Source organism: Mus musculus, chromosome 2, assembly GCF_000001635.26.
Source record: "Mus musculus strain C57BL/6J chromosome 2, GRCm38.p6 C57BL/6J".
NCBI classification, from domain to species: Eukaryota; Metazoa; Chordata; class Mammalia; order Rodentia; family Muridae; genus Mus; species Mus musculus.
The window spans coordinates 122,005,786-122,015,845 of NC_000068.7; the positions used below are offsets into that span (position 1 = coordinate 122,005,786).

General features: G+C 36.4%; 1 protein-coding gene across 5 annotated transcripts in view; it reads left to right on the top strand.

Annotated features, from left to right (window-relative positions):
• Ctdspl2 (CTD (carboxy-terminal domain, RNA polymerase II, polypeptide A) small phosphatase like 2) overlaps positions 1–9,541 on the top strand; it is a 59,929-nt gene extending 50,388 nt beyond the window's left edge. For 3 of the 5 annotated variants that reach the window (NM_212450.4, NM_001290991.1, NM_001290992.1), the window contains exons 11-13: positions 1,078–1,204; positions 1,936–2,031; positions 4,778–9,541. In NM_212450.4, the coding sequence (NP_997615.1) occupies positions 1,078–1,204; positions 1,936–2,031; positions 4,778–4,843 (289 nt within the window). In that variant the 3' untranslated portion in view covers positions 4,844–9,541. The remainder of the gene's footprint in view (positions 1–1,077; positions 1,205–1,935; positions 2,032–4,777) is intronic. The other 2 variants (XR_001783138.2, XR_003953663.1) reach the window with 1 other exon arrangement.
• Positions 9,542–10,060: the final 519 nt, after the last annotated feature.

Sequence of the window (10,060 nt, forward strand, 5' to 3'; positions counted from 1 at the left end):
TGCATAATTTATATATGACTTTAAAGCTTTTAATAGCTTTTAAATTGACAGAATTTTCTATTTAGTTTGTAAAGATTGGTTATTAGTTTACATTTGTAATACTTAAACCTGTTTTTTTGTTGTTGTTTTGGTTTGGTTTTTCGAGCCAAGGTTTCTCTGTGTGGTTCTGGCTATTCTAGAACTCATGTAGACCAGGCTGGCCTCAAACTAAAGAAATCTACCTGCCTCTGCCTTCTGAGTGCTGAGATTAAAGGAGTGTGCTACCACTACCACTGCCTGACACCAGTCTGCCTGACATCAGTCACCATTCTTTTAGCTCACCCTTCTCTTCTTCCCTCTCCCCTCTCTCTGTCTCTGTCTCTGTCTCTCTCTCTGTCTCTGTCTCTGTCTCTCCCTCTCTCTCTCTCTCTCTCTCTCTCACACACACACACACACACACACACGTTTTTAAAAAATTGGTGTTTGGGAAATGTTGAAATGATGGAATGCTTTGGCCTCAGCAGCAAGCATCTTTTCTCAAAAACTGTAAGGAAAACTAAAAAATTATTTTAATTCCAATACAGAAACATACCTTCTTATATTTTCTATTCTGGCATGTACAGGGATAGGGAGGCTGTGTGGTCTACTGGTTAGAGCAAAGGACTGGGAGCCAGGAGGATTCTGGGTTCCAATACGGGGCTAACCAAAGACTTACTGTGATCTTGGGCAAGTCACTTGTGCCTCAGTCAACCATCTGGAAAATTGGTTAAAAAGCAGGACCTCGCTGACAACCAAATGCTGCATCTGAGCTGAGCTTTCCTGGGTAATTAAATTACAAAAACAACTTAAGAGTTTTAATTCCCTTTTGTAACATTATAATTTATGACATGGTATAAACCAACATTTTTCTAAATCATTGTAATTTTTTTTAAGGTTTCAATAATTGCTATGAATTTTTATGTTGAAACTAGCCCACAGCTTAGCCCCAGTATTTATTTCTATTTCAGTTTGCTTCCTGAGAGGAAAGAATATTTAGAAAGTTTATTGTATATGGATGCTTCTGTGTATGTTTTAAGATTTGTCTTCATTTTTGTTTAGGCACCGGCTTTTCCGTGAACATTGTGTTTGTGTACAAGGAAACTATATAAAGGACTTGAATATCCTTGGGAGAGATCTTTCCAAAACTATAATAATTGACAACTCACCACAAGCCTTTGCCTATCAGGTGGGAAGAAGATTCCTATAAAAATTCAGTTGGATAAAATATAAAGAAGACAACCTCTGCCAAGAATAATATGATAGAAAAAAAATGGGATTTTTCAGTGTCCTTAGTTATTTTTTAAGATTAGAAATGCCAAATAGATAAGTACTTATGAAAAATGTCTTCTACATGAAGTCTACAACATAAATTAAGAAAATTTTATGTAGTAAATCTGAAGATAGACTTAGAGGGTTGTAAGTAATTTAATAGCATTTTGATATTTTATGAAATTATAGTTATAATCATGTTTAAAAACTAAAATAATCAATATTCTGATCTATTGATTTAAATAATTTGAAGTGTTTTCTTAGATGGTTTTAGCAAGGGCTTGGTCTTTGTATAAGCATTTGCACACATAGGCTTTCTGATAGTGTTTAGATTGAAGATATGTCTTTAGTCCACGGTGACTAGCATTGTTCTAGTAACTTGCTTGAATGAATATTGCAGAAATGCTTTAGTGGCCCTTCTTTGTTGATTAACTTTGTATTCACCAAGGAAGTGAGCCACCCTGAACAATGAGTTAGCTGCATTTTACTCATTTCGCTCTCTTACATTATTGAGCTGTCAGTGAAGCCTTAGTAGCATTTCTTTCCAGTGGAACTTTTACATCCATAGTTACTTAAGTGTCTTTCTTTAGTATTCCGAAGCAGGCTAGTGTAGTTAAAGAGAACTTAATTATATATTTATTGTTTTAGCTTTCTAATGGAATCCCTATAGAAAGCTGGTTTATGGATAAAAATGACAATGAACTCCTAAAATTGATTCCATTTCTGGAGAAGCTTGTAGAACTGGTAAGTATATGGTCTATTTGATCTTTGTTGTTGTTAATTGAACTATATTGAACAAATCTGTATGTGTATTGGCTTTTAAAGTTAACTGTAAACAAACTCAGAAGACAGAGGCAGCAAACTCATCAGATTGAGGCCAGCCTAGGTTATAAATGTCACCAGACCCTCCCTAAAAAAGAACAACAGCAACAACAAATAATTAACCAGTAGAAGATTGTGGCAGAGTAAAAGAAATTAGGTTGTGTTTGTTTGTTTTTTCATTTTAAATAATTTTTTATTTTATGTATGTGAGAACACTTTAGATGTCTTCAGACACACCAGAAGAGGGCATCAGATCCCATTACAGATGGTTGTGAGCCACCACGTGGTTGCTGGAATTTGAACTCAGAACCTCTGGAAGAGCAGTCAGTGCTCTTAACCCCTGAGCCATCTCTCCAGCCCGTTATTTTTATTTCATGTCCATTGGCTATTGGTCTGCATTTCTCTGTGAGGATGCTGGATCTCCTAGAATTAGAGTTTCAGACAGTTGTGACATGCCATGTGCTAGGAATTAAACCCAGGTACTCTGGAAGAAGTAGCCAGTACTCTTAACCACTGAGCCTAGGTTAATAATATGCAGTAGAAATCGAACTAGTCTTATTCTTATATTGAAATAAAAGTTGTGAGTGTTGTGGTACACATGGGTCAGTTGATCCCAGCTCTAAGGTGGTGGAGGCAAGAATATGAGGTCATTCTAACCTTTATGGTGAGCTTGAGGTTAGCCTGGGACTAAATGAAACTTGTGTCTCAAAAAAGTGTTTTATACAATTTATTTCTGTTTGTTCGTTGAAAAGATAAAGTATCTACAAGGCACTTGATGTCAATCCTCTGTCATTAAATGTACAAAAATAAACAGAAGGAGTACCCTGCAGAGATCTTGTTGGTAGAGTAATAGTGAGCTTGGCCTTGCACTGTGAACCCAGACTCCAGAGGTGCAGACAGTTCTTTGGATCAGTTAGCAAAAGGAAGTCCAAAGCATTTCTTAAAATGTTTTCCTTGCCAGGCAGTGGGAACACCTTTAATTCCAGCACTTTGAGGGAGAGAGGGAGACAGACAGAGAGTCAGATTGTCTGGTGGGGTGAGACAGACAACTACCTGGGAGGCTAGTAACTTGCGAGTTCCTGGTGAACATATGATTTTGATTAGAAGCAGAGAAATTTATTATCACCTGTAATTGCCAAGGTTCTGCCCCGGGGCACTGAGCCTCCAATGAATGATGCAGCTGGTATTCAGAGGAAGTTTATTAGTGGCCTGAAAAATTGATCAAAGAAATGGTCAAGATGGGGTTTTGTTTTTCTTGTTGTTTGAGGCCGGGTCTTGCTCTATAATTTTGATTGGTCTGGAACTTAAGTGTATTAGACTGGCCTGCAATTCAAAGAGATCTGCCTTCCTCTGCCTCTTGAATGGTATAATGCCGTGAAGGTCAAGATGCTTAAACAACTTCCTTCTTTTTTTTTTTTTTTAAAGATTTATTTATTTATTTTTATGTATATGAGTACACGTACAGCTGGTTGTGAGCCTTCATATGGTTGTTGGGAATTGAATTTTTAGGACCTCTGCTTGCTCCAGTTGCTCTGGTCGCCCCACTTACTCAGTCCCTGCTCGCTCAGGCCCAAAGTTTTATTAAGTACACTGTAGCTGTCTTCAGACGCATCAGAAGAGGGCCTCAGATCTCATTACGGGTGGTTGTGAGCCACCATGTGGTTGCTGGGATTTGAACTCAGGACCTTCGGAAGAGCAGTCTGTGCTCTTACCCGCTGAGCCATCTCACCAGCCCAACTACTTCCTTCTTTAAGTGATACGTGGGGAAAATAGTAAAGAAGCCAGGAAGATTGGATAGAGCAAGGACTCAGAAAAGGTTCCCGTTCTTCACAGATTTTATAAGAAAAATTCTTCCCTTGGAGGCAAAAGCAGAATAAATAATATTCTCTCCTGGAGGAAGGTAGCAGATTTCGTAATTTGTAGCCTCACTCAAGGTCCTAAAACTCACTGGCCTCTGTTGTTTTCCTTGAACAGTTTTGAATTATGTTAGAAATTAAAATGAGGCCTGTCAGACTTCACTGTTTCATAGGTTTCGTTTCTTTTCTTTCTTTCTTTTTTTTTTTTTTTGTTTGTTTACAGGAATTTCGTTCTTCTAGAAAATAGAATTTAATGGCACAACTCTTAACTGTTTTTTGTTTTGGTTTTGTTGGTTTTTGTTTTTTTTTGGGGGGGGGGGGTTGAGACAGGGTTTCTCTGTGTATCCCTGGCTGTCCTGGAGCTCACTCTGTAGACCAGGCTGGCCTCGAACTCAGAAATCTGCCTGCCTCTGCCTCCCTAGTGCTGGGATTAAAGGCGTGCGCCACCACGCCAGCTTTAACTGTTTTTACAAAAAGAAATTAAAATTAAAACAAAAACAAAATCTTGAGTCTAAATTTTGGGTTTATTTTATTTTTATATTGTACTTAATACATAGTCACCCCTTCATAGCCCTTTTAGAGTGGACCAGTATCCCCCATGATACCAATACTTACACGTGCTCAAGTCCTTTAGAAAGTTTAAGTCGGGTGTTTGCATATAACTTTTAAATAACCTCCCACATGCTCGAAATCACCTCTAAAGTACTCACTAATATAGAACAGCTAAGTAAATGCACTATGCTGTTTAGAGATTATAAGACAATCTCATAGAAATTATATGGCTTTTTAAAAGTAATCTTTTCTTCACACAGAATGAAGATGTCCGGCCTCACATCAGAGACAGATTTCGATTGCATGATTTGCTGCCCCCAGATTAAGTTCAGAGACTTGTCATATCACTGAAGGGGGGGAGAGAATGCAGGACCCTTTTGGACTAAGACAAAAACATTGCCATTACTGTTGAAATTTTGCATTTTTGTACCCCGTCTTGCTTTCTTATCTTTGGTGCCCAATAATAATCAAGGGTTACAGAAAGAGACTCTCGGATTGAACACATACAGTGGGTAGGCTAAAACAGAAGCGTCTGTAGAGTAGACAGCTCCAGTGAGACTCTATGTATAGGACATCTGCAGCTCATAACGAATTCTGTTTCTGCCACCAGCAGTTTGACCTGTAGTTACACAGGATTTTATGATAATAACAGAGATGAAAGTGGACTTTCATTCTCTCTCTGTTTGGTGCTCTCAGTGGGTTTGTAGCCACTCTTCTGTTACTTCACTATTCTCATTTCAACAGGAATGGCCAGTAAAAGTTGTTTTATTTTTCCTGTTAAGGTTTATAACCTTTTTACATTTCTGACCTGTATTAGATTAGAATCTCATGATGCATTCCTTTTAGTTAAGGCGCTTCATAGTTTTCTGGAAATAGTCAATTTTTAGTTTTTTTTTTAATTATACATTTGAATGGCCGTTTTCCTGCTTTGTCTGCCTGCATATTGTATATTTGTTTAAAAATATTCTCTACTTTTAGTCCATGTTAAGTTTCATTTAAAAGATGCATTTATATTTTGTTCTGTAATATTCTACTGTAGGTGAAATCTTCAAAAATCAAGAGACTGGGTAGTTAAGAATATATGAATGACTAATATTCAAATGATTTGAATGAACCATTGTGATGACATGTATTCCAGATGGTAATATCTTGCAATGGCACACGTTTAATGGATAAAGGTATACCTCAGACTTCACTGTGCTCACTAGCCTTTGAGGAGAACGAGTTCAGGCACCTGTTGGGCTTGATTCGGTTACTGCTGCCTTTGGGTTTTCTCCAGGAAGGAAGTATTCAGCACAGTGACTCAGTATTTTTACTTTGCATGGGCTGGTAGTACCTCTGTTATGCTCCCAGTTACAATCAGTTTAAAGCTCTGTGTAACAGCTGTGGTACCTAACGGTGGCTATGCATAATCCTGTGGCACAGTACACTCCCGGGCCACCAGTGCAGTCAATGTGCTCATAGTGGTTTTCTATGCTATATGAAAATAAGTCGTCACGCCTTGGTTCTCTAATGCAGCTACCACAAGAGGTTGATATTTTTATAGTGGCGTGTAATCTCCTTTTCAGGAGGCTTTTTATGGAAGGTAGAATTTGTAAAAGTCAGTATGCTTTGCCTCTCAACTGCATTAACATGCCGCAGGCTCAGACTGTTTTTGTGTAAAGGATGTCAAAGAACGGCACTTTTTCTAAAGAGAAGTTTGATATTTTGTATGCTTGTTAAGAAAGTACAGTATTGGAAATTAAAGGTGGACAATTGATAATTGAGGAGTATGTCAGTTAATTTTTTATGTATATTACCTGTTTACTTGTACAACTTATTGTACAAATTACATGCAGCTTCATTTTCAAATGAATCCTTAAAATAAGGAAATCTTTTTAGGAAAACATTTAATTTTTGTATTTTTGATTTTAAAGGCATGAGTTGTCAGTTTTCAGTGTATTAATGAAGATTTTAACTTTTCATCAGGTTGAGTGTTTTCTTACTATATTATCTGTTGTGTATGTAGTTAGCATATTGTGTCACTGAACTGTTTAAAAATCTAGCATGTAGAGCAAGCCTGTTTTGTGGAAAATCCTTATTCATTAAAAAAAATAATCATGGCAGATTTTCTGCAAAAAAAAAAAAAGCAAAAGCATTTGCAATTCAGATTTTTTTTATTTAAAAAAAAAAGGTATTTTGCTTGCAGGAACAATACTACAGATTCATTTTAATGAGAATCTTCGAAATGTATTTATCTTTAGGGCACCTGGGCATCTTTATGCTGTTTGTCTTATGTCTTTCTTGAAATAAAATGTAAATATGTTACCTTTACATATGCTCTTTCTCAAAATTGTGAACCTAGTTAATATCTTCTTGCCCCCATCATTTTTATGCTTATACAGCAAACCCCAAAACCTGTACAAGATTGAATTTTTGACAAACATAATTGTTGACAATGTACTTGATCAGGAATTAAGTAAATACAGTCTCAAAGCCCTTCCCACATCTTAAAAGGGGAAACACTTATACCATAGTGCCTGTGGGCACTTTAATAATAAAAAAGCAGGCCTGTGCCAGGGGAATGAGCTCCTACTCAGCCAGTAGGTGAGTCAACAATACACTTTTGTAGAGAAATGTAACGTGGGAAAGTTTACATGGCCTGAGAGTTGAGACCAAATTAATAGATTATTTTTTTCTATTACTTTGAGTAATTCTAAAGTTGTTGATAACAAAGTTTAAAGAAGATTATAAAGAAGTTTGCTGGCTTCTTTTCATTTTAATAGGTTTATCTTTCAATCATATCTTTTCTTTGTTGGTAACTGTAGAACGCTTCCTTTTAGTTAATCAGAGGTGTGTACTTTTTTAATTGCAATGTGCCCAGCCTGTCAGTGCACACAGCACACATGACTATAGTAAATGCAGGGGCCATGGGTCCATGAAGCACACAGCAAGCTACCTGTGTACACATTACAACTCTTAAGGACCTATTAAAATTGTGCTATTTCCAGTTATGAATGTTTGACTTTTAAGACATTCTTTTAAATATTTGTATCATTGTTAGAGAATATTTGCTTGGTTGTATTTTTTAGACCCATGTAATATATGTAGTCCTGACCAGATTTATTACCATTTTTCTCTGGGTCCTAAAAGAGATCGATGACAATTCGTAACCAGAAATTGTTTTATATTTGCTAGTATGTATATTTATTTATCCAATGGCTTTATTTGTTTCCCAAAATTGTTTTGGGACTTGTTGAAAGCATTGTGTAACTTCTATAAATGGCTATTTTCTTGTAACTGTCAGTGATATGGATGTGTACATTGTTTTTATATATATATACATATATATATCTATATATTTCTGGGTTTTTTGTTTTTTTGGTTTTTTAGGGTTTGACTTTTTTGTTTTTAAGTTACCTTTGCCAATGACTTTCTGTTAGCTTTTCCTTTCATTCAGCCTTCTAACAGAGCTCATTTTTATTATGTTGTCAACTTTCCTGTAAGAGAGACTTCATCTCATCAGTGACGAAGGCATTCCATTATTCCTACAAGTCGTACAGCAAGCACAGACTCTTCACAAGGATCACAGCTCTTCCGTGTGTCAGTCACTTAAAGGACACTGAAGCCTTCACTCCTGTACTGATACGATGGTGTTATACACTACGTCACTAGCTAGTTAAGGTTTTCTGACCTGACTTCTCTTTGTCTTCCTAGGTATTTATTTGTTACCTCTTTAAATCTTGTATGTCTAAATTAACTTAGAATAGTTTCCCACCGAATAACTATGCCAAGAACTAGGAAAGAATGTTTATTTTATTTCCCCTTATAGGGGAAGAGTGGACTGGGAACAAAAGTGTAAGGCCAAAAGGCCTTCGGTTATCAATCATTCACTTTCTTATTCCTCTCATGGGCTGTATTTGCCTAAAGGTTTGGGGGGAGGGGGCTGCTTTTTTTTCAGTGCTGATGTATTTGACTATGCCATTGCTTCTCATGTCTTCCCTTGAGTTGAAAGCCTGCTAGGACTTTGCATAAAATACCTAAAAGTTCTCAGAGTAAGAACCACAAAACTCAGTACCTTATATTCAAACGTTGCTTAAATTATTGAAATCTAAGTCACATTAGAATACATTTTCATATTCATATTTCTGTTATCTTGAATTGAAATTCCATTGTAAATCAATTTAGTCTTTTAGAAAGTTTATTCTAGCATATGGTTTTAATATTAGTATTTTAAGATAATATAGTTGACTACCAAACCTACCTGCTAATCAGAATTTCACTGAGGAGCTTTTAAACTGCACAGCATCCTGAAGCCTGGGAAGCCACCTCGTCTATACAGCAGGCTTGGAGAGTTCTGTGTTTTTAAAGCTTTCCCAGTGATTTAAATAGATAACTTTGGTATATCCTGTTTTAAATAATGTGGTTTGAGAATAGGTTGCAAAATTTGACCAGCCATATTTCCCTGTCTCTCTGTCTCTGTCTCTCTTTCTCTCTCTGGTAGTTTTTTTTTTTTTTTTTTTTTAAGTGCTGGGATCATATTTCACAGAACGTATTCAAATTCGTGGAGGAATAATGAAGATTGAGGCTACTGCTCATTGCCAGTTTTGTCATTCATACTTTTAAATTAAGAGTTTGCATTTATAGAACTCTGAATAGCTGATCATTTACATAGCTGAAGGACATGTCCCTGAATGAGACCATTATATATATTAACTAAAATATTTCACTATTTTTTTATTTTATAAATCTTTGTAGAAATAAGCAATGAAATGCTACTTTCATCTTTTGAACTGGGATTTTTCAAGGTTGTGTCCTTTTGGCATTAAGGTAGGGGGGAGTTAATATTCTCTCTACTTATTTCCACATGAATCAATATGAAGTCGTGGACATTTAAAAATCTCAATTTAATTTCTACTTATTTACTATGCAGTATAGCCGTGAACAAGTAATGTAGATTTAGTTTTCTCATCTTCAAATGCCCTGATTACCCTACCTCACAGGGTTGTTGTGGGGATAAATAAAACTTTTATGGAAGTACTTTCTTTGATGACATTTTTTCAGCCTTTCAAAACAATGGAATTTTGAGCATTCTTCCCTTCTGTTTTACAAGTATATGGGTTTTCACATTCTTCACTTTTAGACCTTAGAACATGCCTGTAAGGACCATAGAGTGAGTCAAATATCAGGAAGAGCCAATAGAGAAACAGGGTCGGAGCTATGAACCAAGATCAGACTCAGTGCAGTGGAGTGTGCTGGCACTATGTATAACCTACATAAGTCAGGCCAATCTACAAAATACTGTTATCAAAGGAATATGAAGCCACATCTGTCGGGCTAAAGGTAGCATCTAGTTTTGAAACTACAAGGAAACTGCACCTTCCAGATTAATTCATATCCAGATGAAAGGTCACAGCTGGGAGTAGAATACAGGTTTCTTAATTATTATCATCCAGTGTAATCGTACTGTTCAATTACTGTGAACCAAGATAAAAGAAAATATCTGAGGTTAATCCAGACAAAGAAGCTTGGTGAGAACTCTTTACATACAAGCTGACTTGGTT